General features: G+C 43.1%; 1 protein-coding gene across 1 annotated transcript in view; it reads left to right on the top strand.

Annotated features, from left to right (window-relative positions):
* Positions 1-27,370, top strand: part of IL16 (interleukin 16) — a 482,340-nt gene that overhangs the window by 107,460 nt on the left and 347,510 nt on the right. Inside the window, exon 3 of the mRNA XM_085644300.1 lies at positions 17,580-17,685. Within this exon, the coding sequence (XP_085500426.1) occupies positions 17,580-17,685 (106 nt within the window). The remainder of the gene's footprint in view (positions 1-17,579; positions 17,686-27,370) is intronic.

Here is a 27,370-nt window from a genome sequence, read left to right as displayed (position 1 = left end):
TCCTTTTTAATAGATATATTTGCCTATAACATAGCGATCACACAAATTGACTACGAGGCTATATACTAAGAGCAAATGGCGCAGTGCAGAGACAAAATCAAATACGTGAAATAAAATCAGAGCAATGAAAAGCCTTCTGGTTACGGCTGACCGTGTTATCAAATCAATATGTGAAAAGAGCGCTATCATAAAGCATCTAGGATAGTGGTTAAAACATGACACCAGACATTTGGAAAACACAGAACGCAGTGTCACTTGGAATGCTCTGCAAAAAAGGTTCTTTCCAAGTTCAACAAAGATTGGAGTGATATTGTTTGTATTTTCAGTGATTCAGCTAAGTATATGAAAATAAGGTGAGAGATCCTTTTTAATCCTTTTTTCTAGATATATTTGCCTATAACATAGCGATCACACAAATTGACTACGAGGCTATATATTAAGAGCGAACGGCGCAGTGCAGAGGCAAAATCAAATACGTGAAATAAAATCAGAGCAATGAAAAGCCTTCTGGTTACGGCTGACCGTGTTATCAAATGCGCGTCAGAGCCATTCCCTCCCTTTATGCAGTGATGGACGTGATGTGGCCAGAAACTAGACTGTCACCTTTACAAGATGGCGGCCGTTACTATCCCACCGGAAGTAGAGGCAAAATATTGCGTCGGCACTCCCTCCACACAATCAGCACAAGCTGTGGTGGACCGGGGAGCAGACGCTAGGGACACAGAGGCTCAAAGTTAAAAAATAAGGTGAGAGATCCTTTTTAATAGATATATTTGCCTATAACATAGCGATCACACAAATTGACTACGAGGCTATATATTAAGAGCAAATGGCGCAGTGCAGAGACAAAATCAAATACGTGAAATAAAATCAGAGCAATGAAAAGCCTTCTGGTTACGGCTGACCGTGTTATCAAATCAATATGTGAAAAGAGCGCTATTATAAAGCATCTAGGATAGTGGTTAAAACATGACACCAGACATTTGGAAAACACAGAACGCAGTGTCACTTGGAAGGCTCTGCAAAAAAGGTTCTTTCCAAGTTCAACAAAGATTGGAGTGATATTGTTTGTATTTTCAGTGATTCAGCTAAGTATATGAAAATGTTGTGTGATGACCTGTCAAAATTGATACCTGTGCTGAAGTGCTTTCCTGTAAAAGATCCTTGCCACTTGTTAGATGGTATGCTGAAAGCATCTTTACAATCTTCAGAGTTAATAAGGAATGCTATTGAATTCTTAGTCCCTTCTGGTGCACTGTTTTCTTATGCACAGGAACTAAAATGTAAATATTTATCATTTTGTGCTTTGTGTGGCATCAAAGAAAGAGTCATCCCAACTGTGTCCCTTAGCTGATGGTTCTCAGTTCAAGGGGTTATGAATGCTATATTATCCATGTGGCAACCGTTTACTGAATTTTTGCTGAGTAATGATGCCAATGGCAAGAAATGTGAGGATCTTTGGTCACATTGATAGGGATGTAAAACAAAGTACACTCTACTGCATTCTTAGATTTTTTCAAGAAAACATAACTGCTGTAGTGGACATAATAAAAAAACTAGAGTCTGAAAACACCCTTGTCTGCCAAGTGAGCAGCATAATTAATGTAGATGTGAAATATCTCCTGGAGAGTAGGCTGGGCAACACTTTTAGTGACTTTGGCACTGCAACATGTTCCATGTTAGACTGCCTGCCACTTGGTAAGCAATGCAATGGTGAAGAGCAATTCAGGAACTTTTATTTTACAATGTATGAGAAATGGCTTGCAATGATGCATAGACATGTCCCTTCCCCACCCATGGCATTTGAAGTCAATGAAACCTCACTGTGGTACTCTGTTCTAGATCCCTTCCTTAAAGGGGAATTTCCTCCTTAGTTTCAAAAGTGCTGCTTAATTTTTGACCGCTTCAATAATCTGAGGGCATAAGCGCCCAGATCAGCGCAAATGTTGCAGAACCTGCCCTGAGAATCGCAATCTTCAAGTGAACCAGTATTGGCATGGAAAGCTAAGTCAGTGGCCAGAGTTAAAAAAATTGTGTACTGTCTGTTTTAGGGTTGCCCATCTCAAGTGCCAATGTTAACAGGGCCTTTTCACAGAAGTTTACATGGGAAGGAGAGAGCGAGCGCACATGACCAAAGACTCACTGAAGAAGTATTGTATGGTGTACTACAATAAGTTTAATTTGCAAAATTCAATTTGGACCTCATATACACTATACTTACACTGTCTATATATCAGGCGCTATCAGTGCAGCAAGCAAGCAATAATAAAAGCAAAACATTCCATAAATACTGGTAAAACACTGTTTCTGTACTTTTTAATGGCGCAAAAATGTGTAACCACTGATAACCACTGTTTTTTAAAGGTATTGAAATAACTTGAAAACACTGAAAAAACCCCACCAGAATTTACCAAAAATAGAAACTGAAAACAGGAAAGCCTAGCATTGAAAGGCCTGCTGTTCATGTTGAGCTGTTGTTTTGCTCAAGACGTTTTTCTTTTTTTGCTGCAGATTCTGTAACTTTCCAGAAGCCTTCTGTTATTTAGTGAATAGGCATTTTTTTTTATTAGACAACTGATAGTGAGGTTCTGACCGGGAGGAGAAGAGACAACAGGAATGATGTTTCATGGGAAGAAATGTCTGAACTGAAAAATGGGGATGAAGTGTCTTTTCAAGGACTTGTGTCTATGGCCTATTGTCAGACGTGTGAAATTTGGGAGTTTATCTACTCCCAGGAGTTTACTAAAATCTTATTGGATGTTATGGATGTGGAAAAGAAGCAGGTTACTATTGTAGGAAAGTGCCCCTTTTTGCATGGTTGCCCCAAACTTTTTGCCTAAGTGTTGATGTACTTTGACTGAGTGTGCCCTGGGTTCCTGCCAACCAGGTACCCAGGGCCTATGTTCTTTCCCCAAACTGTACTGTCGCAAAACCCAATTGGCAACTCTCTGGCCACCTGTATGTCCCTTGTGAAAGGTAACACAGGTTCCAAGGACACTGTGACCAGAGAAGCCCTCTAAGGGCTGCGGCACTTATGGTGCCACCCTAAGAGGCCCTGTACTTTTACACACATACACTGCCATTGCAGGCTGCGTGTTTTGGTGCAGAACCAAGTGAAGAGTCGACATGGCAAACATCACTGTGTGCCATGCCTACAACCCACTGCCCTGGCATAGGTAAGCCACCCTTCTAGCTGGGTGCATGAGCCATGTACCCCTGCAGTGTCCAAGTCAATTCTTAGACATTGTAAGTGCAGTAATGCCATAAAGAGTATATGGTATGGGAGTTTGTCATTGCGAACTCCACAGCACCATAATGGCTTTACTGAAAACTGGGAAGTTTGGTATCAAACGTCTCAGCACATTGGACCCACACTGATGCCAGTTTGAATTTAATGAAAAATTCACTCAGAGGGCTTCTTAGAGATGCCCCCTGAAAAACTGTCCTAACTTTAGTCTCCTAGCTGAGTGGCTGTTCGCCAGCTGCCACCATCAGACATGCTTTTGGACCCCTGGGTCGAGAGCCTGCCGCCCTCGGTGTCCTGAAACAAAGCATATCCTGGGATGAGATGCCAAGCCTCCTCTCCCAGGATGGGCACTGTCCACGAAGGAGAAGCTTCAAAGGCCTGCTGCCTCAGAAGGCGACCCCCTGACTGAGTCCATAACCGAAGCGGCCCAGAAAGAGCAACCACTACGGTCCGTCCGACTCTGTCATGGAATGCTTGCGGTCACAGAATGATCCAAAGCCCCATTCGCCTCAACAGCAGCTCACCGACTCCGAGGGAACCGCAACCGAATCTGCAGCATCAGCCAAGACAGTACCCTACACCCGGCCGCCCATTGTGCTGCTGGTGGTGTAGTTCTTTTGTTGGCCATTAGGCCTTCAGTGCTGACCTCGAACCCAAGAGCTGTTTGCTCTCCAATCTGGTGGCCTGCTTGATGCAGTCCCCCAACCCACGACCGTGCTTAGCCCGTTGGCTAACGCGTGGTCCCTGCACTCTGCACCCGGCTGCCTCTGTGCCGCTGGTGGTGCGACTCGAGTGCCCACTTGACCGAATCCTACCCGTGGGCCCGTAAACTCAGTTCTGCCTTTCAGGACTAAATATGGCTCATGAGTAATACTGTAAACCTGTATTAAGTTTGCAAAACGCATTGACTCATTTTTCTTTCCCTCAGGAAATGCACCAGTCTAGTATCTAGAGATACCTGGCTGCATAAGAAAAGGAATTTCAAAATACCTCGGGCTGTCTGTGAATGCAAAGTATTTATACTGTATCTCATTCATTGTATTGAATTTGTATTTAAACTGCATATACTTGCAAAGTATTTCCTGTACTGACCTGTACCAGGCCTGGCTTGATTTTAGAAAATAAATATAACTAAATAATATTTTTATTCTAAACAATTGGTCGGAGTTCATTCCTTGAGTGTGTGAAATCATCACTTGCCTGAGTTGTATAATAAATGCTTAGCACTATCCTCTGATAAGGCCTTAATGCTCGCCCACAGTACCACAAATTAGAGAGTAAGGTACTGCCTACTTTAACCTCTGCCTACCTTTGGGGATCCACTGGACTCTGTGCACATTATACCTTACTTTGGCATAGTATATACAGAACCAGCTTCCTACAACTATCTAGAATACTGTGTGTTATATTAGAGCGTGTTCCTAGAGTATAAGGGGCTTCTCTCACTTGCATATGCTGGAGATCCATCTATGAGCTTCTTGAGACTATCCCTCTGTAAATGGGTGGTCGCTTAGCTTATGTTCTGATGTCTGCTGATTTATAGCCGGGAATACTTTCCAGCTTGATCTTTCTTTTAACTGATATGTAAAGGCTTTATGCCTAGGCATTTATTTTTCTCATCTGAACTCTTTATTGGGTAACTGAACTGACACCTTACTCAGTTTTCATTCCAATTTAATTTAGATTAGGGAACTTACTTTATGGAACGCGCTTGCTGTATTATGTTTTATTTTGACAAATAGTGTATTCTTCCTTATATTGAAATATTGATTATTGGATTATATTAATTTCTAATGCTGATGCTTAAAAGGCTAATTCTTATCGAATAAAACAATGAAAACTTAAGTAATTGAAAAATAAAACCCTTTAACTCCCACAAGCTCTTTGTTGACTAGACTAAAGTTCTTCAGTTATTTTATTGCTTATATGTCTTGATGTAATGATTGCTCCTTTTCACTTCTCCTTGTCGACGAACAAAGATCCATACGATCAATGGCAGAGTTATTTAATGGTTATACCTGATGATTATGATATAGAAAACTCTGCCCTGTCACCACTTTGTGCATTTCAGACGGTCGGTCATTGCAAGAGAGCAGCTGTTGTGATCTCCAATGTCGGAGATGCAAAGTTTGGTTGTAGTCAGTGCTGTGGTGAGTAGTGTACTGGCATGACTGGAGAGGCCAGGGAAGTGCCTTGTGTCATGCATCAGGATCAGTGTGCGAGGTAGAATATGTGGTGGATTAATAGAGCGATGGAGTATGGATCCGACTGGTGATCACAGATGCAGTCATTCTTGGCAGTCATAGAGGATGTGGGCTATATCGTAGTTAGTTGTGGTGCAGTACCAGCAGTGGGAATGATGAAGGAGGCGGCTAGGTTACCAACTTCTGCAGTGTCCAAAACCAATTCTGGATCATTTTAATGAGGCAAAACTTCATCCTGGACTCGTGGGTACCCCTGCCCAGTTTTTCCATCAGTTCCTTCCAGTCCGGTTCATCATAGTTCGTTTGGAGTTGTCTCTGCCATGTTGCATGGAGGAGGGCCAGGAGGGGCCACAAGTGCATGTGTTGGACTACGAGGTTATAGAAGCCTGACATTACCCTCTTGAAGGAGCACCAGACTTTTAGATATTCAGCAATGGGAGAGTCTATGAAATGCCAATGTAGGCGTCCAAGAGCACTATGGAGGCAGTGTTGGAACAGCTGTACTGCCAACGCTGTGAGTAAGGGAGGTGAAATCCTTTCTGTAAGGCCACAAATAACTTCATGGTCCCATCTGCCACAAAATCATTTGTTGTAAGGTTGGTGTCTTTCAGCACAGAGTCCCCTTTTTCATTTCAGTATGAAGACATGAGTTATTGAACATGTAACAAGTGATGAGTTGATATTTTATAAAATGCTTGTTTCTGGCTTGTGCTTTGATTCAATAAATGCATAATATGACTGATAAATAAGATCAATCAAAAACACATTCAGTTATAATTTAGTGACTTATTAGCTTTGAAATTATTCCAGGAATGTCATAAATCTTGTGAATGTTTCCAGCCATAATTCTACTATTTTATTTATTTTAACCACTTGCTTTTAGCTTCTTTCTTTTAGTTTCCGGTTCTTGAGCACATACAGGACAGGTTCCATTTTAGCTATAGACTCCATTTTAGTTAGCCTGTCCAGCTTGTTTACCTGTTGCCAAGAGACTGCATGTCATTATGACATAAAGTCTTAAGGTCCGACTCCATTTTTAAGTGGGTCCCAAATTCATCTTAGGTAATGGAGGTTTTCATCTTCTTAATTTTAGTTAATGGGAGTCACCATTTTCCTCAATTTCTGCAGAACCATCCACATGTCTGTCTTTGACACAGGTGTCTTCTGTGCCTATCTTTTCAATAACTGTGAAAATGTCAAGTCATTCAGATACAAGCATCAACAAAACACCCCAGTGCGACATCAGTCAGGGACAGGGTCCTTTTTGAAAGTCAAATATCAACCATAACCCAAAAAATGTAGTTCATATTGATGTATGTTTACCTTATTATAATATCTGCTGATATATATGATTACTTAAAAACATTCCAAAGGTGACATTGCAAATTCCATCTCTTATAATATACAATATAAAAGGAGTACCACTTGAGTTCTGAGAAGATAAACTTTACACAGGTCACAGATCGCTGATCCAGATGAGCACAGAACCAGTTTTCATCCAGACCGAAGAAGCCTCCAGAATCGGTGAAGCATTCCGTTCTGCCTTCACAAACAGGTGCCAGGATAGTGTTCTTGGGTGGAAGCAATATCCTAGCTCTTGACCTCATGCACTAAATAGCATTACAAGCTATTCCAAATAGACACAAACCCTGTTGTCCAGGTATGCACACCACTTCCGAAACTCAGGCTTATTATTTATTCATCTGCAAGAACTAACATAGCGCTTAGAGATAGCACAGTGAGGGTGTAAGGGCTATTAATTGTGATATTGCAACTTTTTCCTGTTTTACTATTATTAAAAAACTTAGATGCCTTTTATTATCTTCCGTGATGTTGACAATATTTGGTGCGCTAGATCTCGCCATTTTAAATAACTATTTTAAAATCAATATGTTGAAATACATATTTTGTTTCTAGTGATCTTGTGTATAAATCATTAATTAATGATTGTTTGGATTACCACTGTTCTCTGTTAGTAACACAAAAGCATTGAAACCACCTCATCTATGTATTTGATGTATTATGTACTCGTCGGAGATCAAATCCATTATGGACAAGGGAGAGAAGGCTATGGTGATTCTTTTGGACCTATCCGCAGCCTTCGATACGGTGAGTAATTCTGTCCTCTTAGATCATTTAGAGGAGATAGGGATTTGTGGACCAGCGTTGGATCTCTTTAGATCTTTTTTATCTAACAGTTAGCAATCTGTTTCCCTGGGAGAGTTCACGTCTAAAATGTTTTAACAGCCCTGTGGGGTTTGTAAAGGTTGTCATTGAGCCGCACGTTGTTCAGTGTGCTCTTGGTTTTTTGACTACTTCCTATACTGATGACACCCAAATTGTGGTGTCAATCTCCAGCGATGTTGAAGATGTCTAGCAGCGCTTTAACAGGTGTATGAGCAAAGTTGTCTGTTGGATGAGACCTAATTCCCATAAATTAAACTCCGATAAAACCGAGGTCCTCCTCTTTAGTAAGTACGTTTCCATTTGGGATTTTTCCTGTTTCCTTTTCCTGTTTCGAAAGTTAAGAATTTGAGAGTGATCTTTGATTTGAAACTTACTTTCCCAGATCCGAATAATAAGCTCTCTTTCTCCTGTTTAAGCTTTTTAAGAATGCTGAGGAAGACCTTTCCTTTCATCTCATTTGATGTGCAAAAAACAGTGGTCCAAGCATTGATACTTTCCAGGTTAGAAAAAGTAAGTTGCTTTTAAAGCTTTCTGCTCAGCCTATAAATCTTGGCATAATATAGGCCCGGACTATTTGAAGAAGTTCTTCTCCTGGTATATGCCTAGGAGGGCCCTTCATTCCACGGCATCCAAAACTGGGACTATCCACAAATGGAATAAAGTATCTTGGGGGGAGCAGAAGTTTTGTCTTTTTAACATTCAATCTTTGGAATAAACTGCCCATTCAGTTAAAAAAAATTGCCTAATTTGACATGTTTCAGGAAACAACTGAAATCTTGCTTTTTACACTATAGCATTTGTTCCAGGCTGTATTGAAAATATTGACTTTTGTTATTTATACTCTTTTTATGTCGCTTACCTTCCATATGCTAGTGCCAAAGCGCCCTTGGACATTCGCTGTGCTTTATTAATATTATCAATATCAGGGTGAGCAATATATATATGGCATTGGTCACGTTGTTACCTTCAGATGTATTAAACAAGCAGTATTGCACAAAAGGCCACGATTCACAAGTGTGGAGAACCTTTGCGTGGCTCTGGTTCTATTATTGATTCAAGTCTGCACACTCAGCTTTGCAACCGGGTACAGCAGATCTTAATCACCTTGCCCTACAGATGGCATTGCGATCCTGCTGAAGGATGTGGCACTATAGAAATAAAAATAGGCTTTCTTGCATAAGAGACAGTAGGAGTGAAGACTGCCATGGACTACAGCTTTCTCTGTCGAACAAGAGCAGCAAACAATTGTCTTTCAACATTTTGTGAATGGTTCCTAGCTGCTGTGGGCAAACAACACGCATTACACTTTTGCAACTTCGGCAGCGGTTAGCAATATCTGGTGCACTTTTTACATGGCTTTAGCATGGGGATATTCTCCAAGTGAATTTGTATTAAGGACTTTAAATACTAGGCAAGTTCCAGTATGACTTGGGGCACATGGGAACATTGCCATGTTGGCAATAAGTCCACAGACAAAAAAATATATCATGGGGAAAAAGCGTGACAAAATAGCTGTCTGGGTTGCTCGCAAGACCAACCAGTTGGAAGCGGTATAGCTTCACACAACAGTCCAAGATAAACAACGGTCCAATGGAGTAAGGCCTTTGGAGGATTGGCCATTTAGAGTGGTCTGCCAAAATGGCAGTATTCACTTTCCTTTACTGGCATGAAAAACCTGGTGGTAGTGGTAGCAGACAGAAAACACTTTTGCATGACCCTCACACCACGGGAGAGTACTCCCACGGTGTAGGGGTCATTAATTAAAAGAAGAAATGAAAAACATGAAAAGTTGGCAGACAACTCTAAATTCAGTGTACGGGTACTCCATCATGTCAATCGTGAGTATTTTACTCCATCGTCATGAAATTCCATACTCCAAACTCTAAAGCAGGCCCTTAATGTCTTAGATACATTCAATAGTGAACTATGGTAGTACTTAATACAGTCTGAGTTCCTGAGAGGGGAAGCGTCGACATGGTTAAGTTTTATAAGTGAGCCGAGGCTTAATGAACCCAGAGTTTAGGGTTCTGTCACAACTTTCAGGAAATTATGGGAAAACGGTGACAGGAATCAGTCCATTATACTCCAATCCTTCTTTCTAAGGAGACAAATGAGTAGGGCTTTTGGACAACATTTTCCAGCAAACGCAATCTCCTCAGGGGAAAATGGGCGGTGAGGCAGAAGAGAGAAACATACTTCTTCCTGAAGACACAGAAGGACTTAGTTGGTCATCCCTGTGATGTTATGTGTGCAGCAATCGCACAATTTGGTCCCCGGGTGTGTTATAGTCTAGGAACATAGATACAACCAGGAAATAGAAAGCAGATTATTATTACAGCCCAGTATCTTCAACAAAAACTCCCACTGTCCCAATATCATTCATGCGCCAGAATACTCTACCTTTCTACTTCTCTTCTTAAGTCATTGTGCAAGCAGGGGGAGGTAAGAAGGATCATACAAAGGATGGAGGTTGGACCATTGCCACTGTGACCCCTGTCAGGAAAATGATGATGCACTGACTCCCGATTTGTACTGCTGGATTGTTTATGGCATGAGCTCCTTGACTGTCTTCCAGGCCTAGAGGGGAGTGGACTTGTGGGAGAGCCCTGAAGGAGATGGCCCTGTGGACTTTAGTTGGACAGGTCCTGCTGTAATTCCTCGAGGCGTAGTGGTGGACTCTTGCTCTCGTGCACCGTCACTTTGCAAGGTCTGGGTGGCTGAGGAGTGCAGGCAAGGAGAGTGATCTGCCATGATGGACTTGTGGGCACGCTGTCGAGCTGAACTGCTCCAGATCATAACATCACCAGGGCTGGGCAGGAGGGCAAGGTCTAGAGCCCTTTCCGAGGATCTATTGCTTCTGTGGAGGAGAAATCAGTGGTGCCGTAGGGAGTGAGGGGCTGAAATAATCCCCAAAGAAAATATGGGCCCCTAATTACTGACACTGTTGGCTGGTCCTTGGTAGCAGAATGCTCCACACCCCACTTGAAACTGCCCATTAGGACCAGAACATTTAATTGAGATTGCCGCATGTGCATATTTGTGGCATTGCAGTTCACCGGAGAACAAGGGCAAACTCTGGCACTTTCAAAACACGAGCACAACCATGAAATCTGAAAATATGTTCCTTTGCATTGACCCAATGTAAATACGATCAAGAGCTGAAGTCATCTCCCTCTTTGAAGGGGCCCATGCCTACAGCAAGCGGTTCAAGGACCTCTGCATCCTCTGCCATTCACCACCAAGTCCCTGAAAGGAGAGGCATACCCAGTACGGAACTCGGACCATTGTTTGTTCTTTCAGAAGCTCAAAGAGTCGAGTTCTAGGCTGGCAGGAGATCCTGGAGGACATCTCTGAAATTGGAGAATGTTGGTGGGTGTGAAAGGGTTGCACTGCCTTTTTGTATCGAACAAACAAAGAGGCTCCTTGGCTTGTGGAAAAGAGTGCTGCGTGCCCTTTTGGACATGTGCTACTGTAGAGTGCACATCATACCAGGGCAGCTACTATTGTAAAAGGAAGAGGAAGTATAAGAAAACATTTTATCTGGTTGCTAGTAGGGGTGTGCACACTTTGCCTGATTTGCTTTCGCCTAATTAACCAAAAGTTTGTGAAAATTACACAAAATGCAAGTCTGACATTTTGCACTATAATTTAGTGAGAAATGCGTCCTTCCAAAAAGTTTTTGAAGCGAAGATGCATTTTGGCCAAAAAAGAGTGCGAAAACAAAAGCACCGCACAGCTACGCATAGTCAGTTGTTTCTGTAAATTTGCTGTAAATTCTTCTCGCGAATGGTGTATTTGGTCTACATTTTTGCAGCAAATTGTGTGTAATTACATGAAATGGTGTAATTTTTGGATTTTGTGTAACAAGCGTAACATGAAATTACTGAAATTACACAAATTATGCCAACGTAGGGGCGCTAGGTGGCGCACATCCAAGATGGCCGCACACCTGTGAGGCTCGGGAAGTTTGGTGAAGAAATCCGGCATTTATCCTCACTTCTACCAGCTACAGCTCCGATCTACCACTGTCTACCTGCTCATTAGATCACCCAATTACACTGGGGGACAATTTGGGGCTCTGGCGATCTCCGAAAGCCACCTATGGGGCATTGCTTGCGGCGAGCGTACTTGGTGTTGACACAGCTGGAGGCCCGGTCGGCTGCCGCCTCCACTCGAGCTCTGGGGATCCCACATGGAGCTGGGCCTGACCGGGGAGGGATCCGTGCCGGAGTCTCCCTGCCGCACGCCAGCCTCCTTCACACCGGGGTCACTCCCTGACGCGCTACTGACGCTTCCGGCTCAGGACGTCTGCAACTCCAACCGGCGGAAATACGGGTAAGCACGGGATAGTTGCGAGGCCTGCATCCTCGGCGAGCGATGCACCATTTTTTCACCCCACAACACGGTAACGGCCACGAGAGTGAGGGCGTGCAGGATACCCCCCCTGTTCCCCGTATTGCTGCCACCCTGTATGCCGCTTTTATTTTTGGGACTTGCTGCAGGACACACCAACCAGGGCAACACTTCGGTGAGTGACTGACCAGCGTATTCTCCCACACTAGCCTTTTATGGTCGGCCTGCAACGCCTCTAGCCTGCTTAGGCGACAGCGCACTGATCGCTTTCCACTTCAACACAGCCTATACGTCTCCATCCATTTACACTCCTATGCGGCCGGGAGACCGGCAGCATTATAATCCTTAATGCGTTAACGCCAATGACTGTCTGTCCTTAGACATTTACGAGCGGACCTCTTACTACTCGACAAGGCTACATCAAACCACTTGACTCTGTGTGCTGCTTGCTCCCAGATACTCACTCAACACCCCTTACGGCACACCGACATTTGGGACTTTCTTGAGTGGAGGCGACCCAAGCTGATGCCCACTTTGAAATGCGCTGATTGAGCAGGAGACTGCACTCTGCTGCCTGCTTCCAGACGGGGGCTTCCTTACTCCCGCCACTGAGCTCCTCCATGATATCCTGTCTCCAAATGTTATTTCTTTTCCTCTGTCCTGACGTGTGGTTGCCCACACTTGCATCGTCTACATTGCATCCAGCCTACTGGCTACGCGACATCTCTCCCCCTATACCGAGGCATTGCCTAGATGTGTGGAGTGGTGAAATGGGGAAACCTGATGGGCGTTAGCCTAGACTGACCTTTTACACCATAAAGGCTGCAACACAATCAACCTCTGCTGATCCTGAACCCACCAATATGGATCAAGCACAACCACCCTCACAATCCTCTGAAGATGACGTCAAGACATTACTCCTGGCTGTCCAGCATAGTCTATCCAACCTGTCCGGGAAGATGGACACTATGAACAATCGTCTGGACTTTCTGGTACAAAAAGTGGACAAGCATGATGGCCAATTGAAAGAGACTGAACGCCGCATATCCGAGAACGAAGATGCCACTTCTCAGGTACAAGCTCAGGTGACACAAATGGACAAGCTGCTGAAAGTTATTGCGGCCAAGAATGAAGATATTGAAGCCAGAAGTCATCGCAATAATGTTCTAATAATAGGCATACCTGAGAGTACGAATACGGAGCGCATGGAGGACTATCTTGAACGCCTTCTAAAGGGCTCATTTGGTGCGGATTCGTTTTCGCCACAACTGGTGGTCGAGCGCGCACATCGCCTCCACCGGGCGAAACCCCGAGACCCATCATTGCCCGACTTCTTAATTACCGAGACCGAGATGTTGCACTTCAGAAGGCCCGCGAACTAAAACCACTGCAATTCGAAGGGAATACATTTACCATCTACCCAGACTTCACTCTGGCAGTAAAGGAAGCGCGCCGGAAATTCCTCAATGTCAAACAGAAACATCGCATGGCTCAAATAGAGTACGCCATCCTGTATCCTGCAAGGCTTCGAATCACGCATCATGGCAAACATGTTTTCTGCACAAATCCGCAATGAGTGGAAGATTTCCTAAAAACTGCCTCGAAACACCCACCACGCCAAGATCGCACCTCCAGATCTCCTTCACCCTCCATTGACACATTCGCCCTGGGTGGATTTCGCCATGATGTGACGCAACGATGCTACCCTGTACATCACTTACCTCTTCCAGATGGGACCTGTGTAAACTCCTTCTGGATGGAGTTGTCCTCCTGCGTGATGGTCACGGACAGATAAGTGCCCTGGGGGCTTTGACCGTTGACTGTGGTTATAGCTACATACTAATATTGCCTTGGTCTATTGTTGGTATATCTAACTGACACATCGTCAAGCACCCTTCCCCCCCTCTACATCACTCTACTCCCCAATGGGTTAACACCCGGGGACTGCAATGCAGTTAGAGTCGGGACGTGGGAAGGGATTACTCCCCACCTTGTGCCCCCCATGGGAGATCCCCCATACTATCTTTATCTTACTGTTTTAAATTGTTGTGTTTTTCTCTCACCCAGCTGGCCTAATCTGGTTAGAGTAAACTGGCCGCGATGTTGAGAGGTATTGGGAGGGCAACGACATGCCGGCACGATTGGGGTGCCGTTGTGGGTGGGGTTGGCGTTGATGTTAATGGGTTGTTCGGATACTAACTCATTGAGGGTTTTTTTCTTGGAGGGGATGGGATGGGAATGTTTTTTATTGCTCTGTGACATTGGACAACTGCAGCCCGAAATAACAGTCATTATATGAGTGGACACGTTACATTTCAACAACAACATACTCGCCATCATGCCTCACTATACCTGTAATGGCAACACAAACTGTCCGATTTTGCTTCAAATTAATCACATGGAATGTCAGGGGACTTTGTGATCCTTGGAAACGGAGACAAATACTGGCGTATTTAGATAGGCACCACATACAAATAGCTATGCTTCAAGAAACACACATGGACCCTCGACACCCTTCCTGCTTTGGCAGTAAATGGGCCTCCGCCCGAGTGTTTTCCTCCTACTCACGGGGCACGCTTATAATGGTTAAAAGAAATACACCGCTCATACTAGGTAGCATGTACAGCGACCCCTCTGGCCACAGCTGCATGCTCTGGGGTACATTGGGCACACAATCGATCACCCTAGCTTGTAGTTATGGGCCTAATATAGACGACCCTGATCATTTTACCGCTCTCTGGAGACAGATACTTAAAATAGGCTCCACACATGTCATGTGGGGATTTTAACACTGCTATTCCTCACCATTATACCAACGCACAAGAGGCCCTGTCTGGACTATTTACGTAGTATGGTCTCATTGATGCGTGGCGTTACGTACACCCCACCGATAGGAAGGCACCTTTTATACAGCAGGGCAAAAAACCTGGTCGCGGTTAGACTACTGGGTTCTCTCCCTTGGAGTGACCCCTTGGATCCAAACTGCTAAACATTTGGCTCGCACATACTCAGATCATGTGCCGGTGTACCCACTGCGGACCCCCAATGTCGAAGACCACATGCCTTTCCGTGGCGGTGTTGCCGCCATGGAAAGGCATGTCCCCGCCTGCATATTAATATGGATGGCGGTGTGTAACAGACACCGCCACCATGTTAACTACTTTTCCGCCTGGTAGGCAATTACCATAGTAATATGGTGGGGGAGAACTGGCATGCGGGCGGGAAAGAATGTCGGGCGGATCGCCACCGCCATGCGGGCGGTGGCGATCCGCCCGACATTCTAATGGGCCTCTAAGTATCCATGCTCTATCACACTCTATATGTGGATTCTGAATACCCTCCATGCGCAGCCCGTGATAAATGGGTGCGGAATTAGGACGGGACATCACTGATGCAAAATGGCTCTTCTGCTGCAAGCAGATGGAGCAGGTCTCCTCCAATAGTAGACTCCGAATTATTCACTATAGATTCCTACATCGTAGCTACTACACTCCGATTAAACTCCACAACTTTCGCCTGCGTGACACAAGCAGATGCAACAGATGTAAAACAGAACATGCTGACTTCCTGCACCTTGCGTCCAGAGGTACATACCTATTGGCATCAGGTCCTCACGGCACTAGACTATATGATTTCCATGCCTATCTTGAGATCCCCACCTGTAGCCCTTCTAGGATACACTGAACAAATCCCTACCAAGCATCGAAAATTTGTGTCCTTTTGTCTTGTTCTGGCTAAGCGACGAGTCGCCTGCAGATGGGGTAGGGGACGAGCGCCCAAATTTTAAGATTGGCTAGGAGACATAATACTATGGCAGGACCAACTCTGCACTCATGCTGAATTACTCCCCCACTCCTCACGTCCTCGTGACATTTGGGGCCCACTACAGACATATTTGCTGGACCACCCCGCCAACACTGCGGTTATGTCCTGAAGCCAGGTCTCACTTCCCTATGACTGTGCCAGCCGGTGTACGATGTGGTCCCTCCCTTACAGTACCCCTGACGGTTTATACGCATCTCATAGATATATTCTATACCCCTGACGTTCCAAATATCCTGAAGTTTGCAATGGTGACTATGTAAATTTTCATTTCTTTACTATTCTTTGGTAATGTATAATTGTCCTCACTGCCTGATTATATTTGATTATACTGATACATATGTAATCTGATGTATGTTAATCCATACCTGCTCATGTCATTGCTGTATGTCCGCTGAATACGCAGAAACTGTGATTGTACACTATTAATGAAAAGGTAAATAAATACATTTAAAAAAAAGAATAAAAAAATATGCCAACGTAATTTAAATTTCACCCCGTGTGCTAATTATTAGACAACCATCAGCAGTAAACTCATGTGCTTGCACCAGCAAGCTCAGGCCTATAGTATTTTGATTCTGGCTATAGTTTGGGTGGTCTCCAGTGGTCTCACATTGTAGGCCACATTTTAACCTAGCCCAATATTTTTAGGTTTTGTTAAATTAAATATTAGGTATTTTAGGGAACCTTTATATTAAACTGGTCCTGATTTAGTTCTTCCTGAAAGTTGCTTGGGATTCCAGTAGGCATGGCTTCCTAACTGAGAAATGTATTATCAAATGTAGAAGATTTTGATTAGTGATTGTGAGCCCCTTGACAAAGTCTTGAGGTCAGTGGTTAATTTGTAAAAAATTAAGTGCCAGGGCCCTTATCAGGAGGCCACCGCAGCTTATACCACACATTGCCCCAGCCATGCTACCAATTATAGTACCAATACAACTACTAACCATCACAATCCTACAAGTGTTGCAATTTGGACAATTAAAGGCCCCCACAGCTATACGAATGGCTTGAGCTGCATAATAGTAACTTTTAGTGTATATTGAATTAATAATTAACTGTTGTTGTGGACATCACTAAATTAACAAGACAGTGCCACTTTGTTTCCTTACTGTTACAAGCGCCGGTGTTGACAATTAAGTGCCCGTGCCCAGCACCGGAAACCGCTGCCACAAATCAAGCACTGCTTTAGGTATGCCTTTTTAATTGTGAAAATCAAATGCTATTTATTTAACCTTTTTAGAGGGTTAATGTTGGTTGCCAAGGTTAAGGTTGTCAGTTCACAAATTGCCTCATGGTACCTCCCTAATAATGAATAGACAATGTTTATGATGTTTATTTCCCCTATAATAAATCAGTAGAGCAGTTGATGTGCATCCTTGTTATTCTGTCAGAATTCTTTAGGAGGGCTTCCAAACCGCTTATCCTACTATAATCTTATGATATTTGTAATTGCTAGCTCAAACCAACTTCACTATGTTATACAGGTATTTTTCTTATATCAAACTGTCACATGCATAATTAAACACTTGAACCACTTACTCATGAATCAAACTCCAGTGGTTTAACCAAGATCCCACTTTCCCCATCAACTTTATCTGCGCTCCTAGAACATTGTGCTTGCGGCTATATTTCACATGAACTGCTAATGTAGGCTAGTCAGTCGAATCATGAAGTAATCCATTCTCAGGATACTCCACTTATGGTTCTGTTGTGACACGGTTTAAATAACTAGTAATAGTTTATGTTTTGGGTTTGTTTTGCAGGACCCAGCACTTGAACCCCCGAAAGAAAGACCAAATAAGCTGCCTCTAAAGAGCTGTTATGTCCACACAAAGGCCATCTCACAAAGGACACGCAGTATTTCAAATAGTAAGTTTTCTTTTCTTTTATGGCATTACAAAAAGAATTGCATTCCCAGCACAAGCTTACTGGGGCATATTTACAAGTTCCTATCGCCACAGGGACGTCACTTTTATTGATGCTTCCTGTGGTGATAGGGACGTCGTCTTATTCACAAGGCACTTAATGCCGTCTTGTAAATAAGACACCCTTTCACGCTATACTTAGCGTGAAAGGGTTGGGCAATGGGTGTTGCGGTGGGCGTTCCACAGCAACACCCATTAATTTTGACAACTTCCCCCTATTTACAAGGGTGGCATAAATAAGAGGCAGCAACAGAATTAAGACCAGGTAAAACCTGGTCTTAACATGGCGAAACGAGGAGCAATGCTTCATTTAGCCTCGTTTTTGCTGTTTCTATGTGTGCTCATAATGCAGCACACATAGAAACAACAAAACGCCATGAATGATTGTTTAAGTGCAGAAAGGGACACCTCATTTGCACCCATTTGTTAAATGAAAGCCGAAAAGTGAATACATAACTTTCTAAGATGAAGAGTTACAGCAACTAATTTATTGATGTGCATTGCTATTTTGGTTTTCCTTAATTAGTTCCTTAATTAGCTTACCCTCATTCTTCACCTTGGGTGGAAGGCAATTTGGTGTTGCTTTACCTAATAAAACAAATTGTATATTATACATTATTGATATTATTGTCAATATCATTATCAGACTCTTGAATACGTCCAAATGCAACTCAAGGCTCATTCAAAGCATTTCAATAAACCCACCCTTCTCTTACATATGTGGGCCCAGATTTAAAAGGAGTGGGCAGGAATGCACAATGTAGATCAGTAAATAAAGCATTCCTGCCCTTTGCCTGTGCTGGTGCACAATCTGCAGCCTAGCTCAACACAGGCACCCTGGCGCCTTGGTGCAAGGGTGCCGGCGTTACAGGCAGGATTGTTTTTGTGCAGGAAGGGACACCTTCCTGCACAAAAACAATCCTTAGAAGTGTTTTAACAAGCAGAAATAAAAATATTTTTCTTTGTTGTGCCTCTTCTGGGAAGGCGTACAATTGTGATGCATTTCCAGGCTCACCAGTGTTGGTAATCTGGGAATGCTTCAGAATACATGGATGGGAACAACCAAGCTCCCCTCATCTAATGCCTTCCCGGCATAGTGTAAAGCAAAGCAGTGACTTGCGCTACCTTGTGTTTTACCAGATTTACCAAGCCATGCGGGGCCATGCAGGGTGCGTCTGCGTGGCATGGTAAATCTCATTTTAGGTATTGCTTCGGACTGTGTTGCCTTGGGTGGTGCCCTGGCAACGCAAAACCTTGATAAATCTCCCCCTTATTTCTTTTATTCTGAGTGTCATAGCCTCAAATTAATAATCAGCGCCTGTGTGATTATATGAAATTAACATCCTATGTAGCACAAGGTTGATTTGGAATAATGTGTTCCCTATATAAACCGCTTGTTGCATATAATGTTCTAAAGGTTTTTTGCAATGAGAGTTTGTTAGACCTGACAGCCTTATGGTGGTCTTCCCCCACCTTTTTGCCTACCAGTACTATAGTGCCTGTGCTTTCTCCCCTAAACTTGGTAATATTGGCTCCTCCCGAATTGGAATATTTAATTTACTTAGAAGTCCCTAGTAAAGTGCATTACATGTGCCCAGGGCCTGCAAATTAAAGCTACTAGTGGACCTGCAGCACTCATTGCAAAGCCTGTATGTGCAGTTTACACTGCGATGTCGACCTGGCAAGATAACCCACTTGCCAGGTCTAAACCTTCCCTTCTTATATATATAAATCACCCCTAAGTTAGGCTCTGGATAATCCAGAGGGCAGGGTGCAATGTATTTAAAAGGCAATACATGTACATCTAAGTTTTGCATGCCCTGGTAGTGAAAAACTCTCCAATTCGTTTTTCAGTACTGCAAGGCCTAATTTTCCCATAGAATAAAATTGAGACTACCTTATTACATTGTATAGGTGCAATTTCCAATTGGGAAGAGATAACGCCCCCAAGTCTGGTGTCTCTGGATTCACAATTTAAAATCACAACTTATGGGGAAGCAGGATTTTGTATTGCAATTCTGAAAATGCCACATTTAGAAAGCTGCCAGCTACTTGTGGGCATTCGCATTTATTTGAATATACTGTTTGGACATTATGTATCTTCTCTATATTGACAAGAATGGACAAAGCTGAGGAATTAGTGGACTTATTGATGTTTGTTACAAATAGTGCAAAAGGATTAATAGCCCACGAGGTGCATCTAATAGCGGTATTTACTTTAACAGGTCATCTGGTGATGCAATTTTCTTCTTGTATGTGAACAGCATTAATCTGTTTATAATATTTTTGTATATACCAAAATTAATATTTATTGGAAATAACATGACTATACCATTTTTTTTAAATTGTAGCACTATGAAAATAGTGTGTAAGTGCTCTGGTCCATTTCAAAATGGAGAGTTGTTTATTGTGGACTGTTTTAGTCCTTTTTTAATGTCCATGCAATTACGCCGTATGTGATTGGTTAAAAGTGATTGAAATGAACGACAACGTAAGTTTGCTGCTATCATGATCAATGCTTACTGCCGAAACACGTAGATAGCCTCAGCCAATAAACTTATTTAGCAGAAGGACTGCCTCTGGTGTGGCGGTCTCCTAATTATTTTTAAGAGGTGTTTTTTTAATATGTATATATATGATTATCTATTATATAATCATGGACTGGATCAAAGAGAGAGAATCGGATGCGGAGGAACTAATTAGTGATACTGTTGTGGCAGAAGGGCAATGTGAATCGCATTTAGAGGGTGATACTATCAAGCCCATGGGGAGCAAAGAACTGTTGAGGTCTCTAGAGAAGCTAATCAAACGTGAGACATCAAAATGGTGGAAAAGTAAATCCCTAACTTGCTACCTAGAAGTAGGACATGTTCCAAGAGTCTTGTGAATTCTCATTGCCCCCACATATGAAAACCCAAACTCAGATATGCTAAGGGACTGGGCGGAGAATAACTCAGAATTGTCCAAGCTTTGTTGGCAATTCTGATTAAATATGCAGATATTGACCGACAGGCGTTATTTAAAGAAATTGACATTTTGAGCAACAAATTAAGAAAACAGCTGGATCCAGAAGCAGTTAAGAAACTGCAGGCAGCGATGCAAGAGAGGGGAAAGAATTATGAACAAGTAATAAAAGACAGGAAAGCAGTTAAGTTTAGACGTGACAAACTTGACTCCCAAAGAGGTCAAATCTTTACCTTTTCCAAACGCTTTGATAATATTTGTTGCCAAAAATTATCACAAAGCTTGAAACCAAATGTAGCACAAAGAAAAGATGAATCTGGCTCAGAAATGAGTTCGGAAGTGGACACAGAAAAAGATGTGAGGCCAATGATGGCTATACCATCAGTAAAAGACAACCTTCGTTTTTTACGCTGGGACAGAAACACCAATCTAAGGCCACCGAGAGGCCAGAAAAGAACATTCTGGGACGGAGAAAGAGGCGGCAGAAAAACAGGCGGTCAAGGCTAACAACTTACCAACAAAGAAGCCAACAATGGAACCTGTAAGAAAAACAAGTAGCCGACGGTTTTGTGGACATGAAAGTAGTGAATTTAACTTCCTTACTTACTGCTCTCGCTGTCTTTATCTCTTTCCGTCTATCCGTTTGTTCTCTTTCTCTTTTTCCTGAAGCCCCTACTATGTCTGCCTTAATTAACCCTGGGAGCTGGAGACAGTGAGAAGGGTGCCAGCAGTAGCCCTGGACCTTCAAAGGCAGTGGCGTCCCTCGAAGTGCCCCATCGGATAGTCAGTCCGGCCCTGATCACAGGTTAATGAGACCAGGGGGCAAGGACTCGCTGCCCCAGCCTGCACCTTGCTATTCCGAGCGCCCAGCATCATCATCAGCGCCAGGAGGCGTGAGTTTAAAATCGGGAACGGGCGCCCGCAGCGCGGGACGTGCGTGGGCGGCGCCCGGGCAAAGCCCGGCCAAGGGCGGGCCCATCCTTGCCCGTCATCGCCAGGAAGAGGCAGGGTAGGGCCACCCCTCTAACGTCTGACATTTCGTGGACATACTGTGGACTGGAATAACTCCAAATCGGATATCCATCGTCAGGTCTTTTCAATTGTGCGGCCAATAGTGTACTCTAAGTTAAATCATTGTGGTTGCCGAGGTGTTTGGAAGTGGGACTATAAACTCAACATATCATCATTGACTGTATACTTTAAGCCCCTGCCAATACAGTTTTTAGTATGGGGAAAAGGAAAACAATGAAGGGTAATGGAGGAGGTGGTGGGGGAAGTGCTGGGAAGGAAAATAGAGTAAAAAGACCTAGAAAGTCACGCAGGCAGAAGCATCAAGGAAGTAACTGCGTCATGAATAGAATAGACACACTTATTAGCGAGTGTGAGGGTATTTTAGAGGGTGATGCAACGGCACAGGTAGCCGCTGTACCCCCATATTGCCCCGCACAATTGCCTAATCCTAGTCCAGGGCGTCAGTTAACTATTCCTTCTATGTTTCACAAGCCGGCTGCTGGAGAAAGCCCATTTACCCAATTAACCCAACCTAAATAACAGCTATCGACTGTTGGGAGCCGAAGTAACATGTACCAATAGATTCTCCCCCCTAGCTGATCCACTAGCTGTCCCACTGGAGGAAAACGGGGTGGACACTCTGTTGCATACTAGCCATTCTCTGCTTCGTACTTCCTCCCCTAAACCCGCCACAGAGTTAAGCACTAGCCCGTTTCCCGATTCGCAGGGAATGCACTCTCTTATCCTGGAATTAAGGGTAGAAATAAATTCCATGCGAATAATGATCATGGAATTAACATCCATAGTTAAGCAACTAGTGCATAAGGCTCCTACTGAATCGGAACGTAAAAATTCTAACACATGGCAACAAGCTCAGCCTAGCCAGGCGAAACATCACACTTAAAATGTAAGCACTGTAACTAAGATTGCCCATAGTAAGGCTTTTATTCAACCCCACTGTCACACCTTACCAGAAAAGGAAGTAACCTCCCCTGTACGGTTAAATTGTTTCAAAGTAACCAGCTCAGATATTAACACCGTACAAACATATAATAGGCGACCCTCCTTGTTGGGAACAGGAGATTCCCAATTTAATCTTCAACAGCCAAGGTCTAGTATATCTAGACCTAACCCGCTCCAGGCTTCCACAATATACATGGTTAATGTGCCCAAATGTAACAATAGTAAAGCATTTGAAAGCACAGATTCCCTTACTAACAAGGCAATACATTGGATTCGCCATGTTAGAGGGTGTCGGTCTGTCATCCGAGAGGATTTAATTAGAGCACAGAGACTCACTTCTAGAACACAATCCCTGGATTGCATTGAGCTGACATTAAAAGGACAAGACCTTGGTGAAAATATGCTTGCTTTGGAATTTCGCACCTCTTCCCCAGACATCTCCTCCATTCAGTTCCGACGGTCTCCACCGAGTGATAGTTTTGGAGGTCTATCTGGGCAACGAAATTCTTTCCCAGTTGGGTCCTTCACCTTGGAAGTCAATGATTGACTTTTAAATATTCCTCATCAAATATTGGATGCTCAGGTAGATCTTCGATCCAGTAGCGATTCCTCTCCCTGCTCCTTTATTATTGGCAAGACACTATGTAATATTAGTGACCCGTGTATAGGTAATACAATGGTAAATTTAAATATGCAGGAAGTTAAGGACATTCCTAGAGAAGGCATAAAGAATATTCCTATTGACTACAGTGTAGGTGATAATTTTCCAACTTACCTTACTGTTTTATCCAGGAATATAGTCGGGCTAAAATCTAAGATTCCATCTCCCGACTGGCATACATTTATGGATGAATTTGATATATGCATACTCCAGGAAACTTGGACGGTAGACCCCGTCTACCACATAGGTTACTTAAATTTCTATCTACCAGCAGACAGTAGGGGGAAAGGTCGTCCTTCAGGAGTTCTAACAATCTGGGTCCGACAAGATATAGGTTTTATCATACAGGTCCTATAGCAAAAAGATTCTAGCAATTAGGTTGAAATGAGGTAAACAGGAGTCAGTTGACATTTACAATATTTATGCACGGGGGACGAATGGGAAAAAATCGGAAGTCATTGCGGCTCTCGATAATTTAGTAGATGGGAACACCAGAGGCAGGAATGTAATAATTGCGGGTGATTTTAACGTGACATGTGAACCACTCACAAAGGAGATATGTAACCTCGCTGAGGAAGAAGACGCCCAGTGGGGAATTCCCAAACTAGATCTAGCCCCTATAAAAAAAATGGACGGATGTGGTGATCCAAATGAATTCACTATACATGGAGAAAGATCTGAGGGCGGTAAATGGTAGATCCATATCTGATAGAGATGATGGTTGTACATTTAATATTAGTTTAAGTGCAAGTCGTATTGATTATTTATTGATTCATTTTCAGTTATGGTCTGCACTAAGGGATATGGCGGTAAGAGAGCGGCTAGAGAGTGATCACAATCCACTATGTGCAGTCTTTGCCCAATTGTCCGAAAAAGTAGTTAACTCCCTCAATCGTGATTTAATCACTCTGGATTTGGTCCCCTCAAATGACATGAGGCGGCTAAAATGGGCAAAACTACTTTAGAGTCCGAAGGTCCTAGAAAATATATCCCTTGACATTGATAACGCAATTATAACTCTAGAAGCACTCCTGGCCAACTCCTCAACACCCGAGTCTGTAATAGGATTCCATGAAAAATTATTTTCACAGCTCCGCAATTACTTTTACAAGCAGTGTAAGACTAGGGGCAATTACCCTGGTAGTACGAATACTGATACCTGTAAATGGTTTAATGAACAATGTAAGATGGCACGTAGTCCCCTCGGGGCTGCAATAAAAGAAGGGGACCCTAATAAAGTGCGCTTGGCCAGGTTAGTCTACAAGGGTACACAGGCGAAGGCCAAATAATTATGGGATGAGAAGAGATGGCTGGATCTTAAAAGCACCTGTGAAAGCAAAAACCCTAAATTATTTTGGGATACTGTGAAATGGGGCAGTGGTGGTCGGCTACCAGAACCAGTAAACCATGTACGGCAGGACTAGTGGGTTAGTCACTTTGAATGCCAATATGCTTGTGGTGTAGTGGATCTTGATAGGGCTGTCCCCTCTTACTCTTACTATCAGGGTTCTGCTTTTGATGACGCTGATGTTAGGCTTGCTCTGGAAGCTGTTTTGGGAGGTAAAGCTCCTGGGCCGGGTAGGGTCCCAGCTGATACATTTCTCTTTGATAAACGTAAATGGAGTCTCTATTTAATGATTTTAACAAACAAAATTGCCAAGGGTGCTCCAGTCCCGAATTCATGGAAAGGGGCTGAGATAATCCCTGTTTTTAAAAAAGGAGATAAATCCCAGCCCGGAAATTATAGACCAATTAGCCTAATTGATTCACTTCAGAAGATCATGGGGCAACTTGTTTTAAATAAGGTTCAGGTCTGGTTTGAGGAGCAGAGTCTATTGTCACCACTCCAGGCTGGGTTTAGGGCACGTACAAGCACTATCGACCAGATATTTAGTTTTACACTATTATATTGGAAGACAGTGGTCTTGGACAAAGGCATCATATAAGCTGCCTTTGTGGACCTTAGGTCAGCCTCTGACCTTGTCTCCCGTAGTAAGTTATGGATAGTACTGAAAGATCTAGGGATGCCAAATGAGTTATTATCTCTTATTGTTAGACTCCATGAGGGAAACTATGCAAGAATCAGGTGGGGCACACAAGGCCAGGTGACAAACTCATTCCCAGTAGAGAAAGGAGTGAGACAAGGTTGCGTAATGACTCCCACCTTGTTCTCACTGTTTATAAATGGGATTGCGAAATTTATGACAGCCACTTCCACTTATGCCCTAGTCCTAGCGGGTGAGAGAATTCCCATCCTAATGTTTGCGGATGATACGTTGTTAATCGCTAAAACAAGGAGCGGTCTGCAACAGGCCCTGTCTCTCTTTGAAGAGTTTTGTCATCTACGGGGCGTGGAAATCAACGTATCAATAACCAAGTTCATGACTTTCAGCCAGCATAAAACATTTAGAGGTAGCGTGGTCCTGAATAAACGTCCCCTGGAGCAGGTAAAGGATTTCACATACCTAAGAGTTATAATGCAGGGAGATATGAAATGGAACAAGCAGCTAGATATGGCCACGCTGAAGCTCCGACACTTGTCAGGCACTCTACAAACAGAGTTTAGTGTTTCTTTAACTAAACCAGTTAGCCAAGTCTTGCAAATATACAACACAAAAGTTGTTAATTCTGTGTTTTATGGGGCGGAGCTTTGGGGCTTCAACACTCTCACCAACCTAACCATTGCGGAAAATTGGTTCTTTCGGAAGATAACCAATCTTCCGCAAAGCACCCCTGTTCGCCCGCTACTTCATGACCTAGGTATGAAGGTACTGGCCGATATAGCCAGATTACGTCCTTTGCTTTACTGGAGGAGAATCTGGTCTACGCCGGAACTATTTTCCTACGCTGCTGGCCTCAAAGATCTAATGAGGTCAGACCATCAAAAAAAAATCAAATAGGAAGTTACATTTATTCTGTTAAGCATAGGTATGGCAACTCAATGGGAGAACCCAGAAAGCATTCCATTTCCCTCAAAAATGTTATTGAAGGAAAGATATTGGGGCTGGGTGAGTGACAATATTGTTAGGAGTAGCATCCCCTCAACACTAACTGGGCACTTCCTGGACGTAAAGCCACTACAAAAGCTGGAACCATACTGGGACATAATAACTAAGCCTTACGACAGAATACTCTATTTTCAATTTAGAATTGGCTCCCTACCAATAAGGACTTTTTCGGCCAAATGGGACAAGTCAATTGATACTCTCTGTCCCACTTCTCTTGTACATCCTGAATCCTTGGCCCACATGTTATTCGTTTGTCAACCGTATAAAGCCCCACGTCGCATATGGCTGTCCCCAATTTGTGGTTCTTTCGGTACCAGATAAAATTCCACAGCGTTAAGACTATTGCGTTCAGATACTTAGGCATCTATTGTCAAATGTTTAGGATGGGCACGGTCCATTAGATCTCTGGCAATTTTGGAAACATACTATTATATACTTGTTTTATGAATGTACATCTTGACCACTGCAATTGAATTTGAAAACATTTCCGAAAGTGATAAGAATGTAAAAGTTAGGCCTGGGTCTAATAGCATTGAATTTTCTTGAAAATGGCCAGTACCTGCTAAGGATTATTATATGGTTTTAGAACTGTTTGATGATTAGAAATGAAGTTGTTTTCAAATTTCTTAACATGATTTTATTATTTTAATTGGAAACTTTTATGATTAATACTTATGGGTTATGTATTGGTTTTTGTATTTGTGCTTTGATGACTTAATTGTCGAATAAAGCTAATTTGACTGACTGACTGAATTTAACAAATCTTGAATTAAATGCAGCAGAAATTGTGACACTGTCTCGTGGTTTGTCACACTGTGCCACAGGAAATATTGACTATGTCCAGACACGAATAGCCTGTTTTAAATTCACTCCAATTTAAGGTTGGAAAAATATTTTGCCAATAATACAGTATCAAGAGAACAACAATATAATGTAAATGTGAGAAATTAAGAACTGTTGGTTTCAGATTTGAACATCTTACGAGATTTGTACTGCCTTTCTAGAGGCGATATGAGTAATGA

This window comes from Triturus cristatus, chromosome 3_1 (assembly GCF_964204655.1).
Source record: "Triturus cristatus chromosome 3_1, aTriCri1.1, whole genome shotgun sequence".
Taxonomy (NCBI): domain Eukaryota; kingdom Metazoa; phylum Chordata; class Amphibia; order Caudata; family Salamandridae; genus Triturus; species Triturus cristatus.
This window is presented reverse-complemented; position numbering and strand designations above follow the sequence as displayed.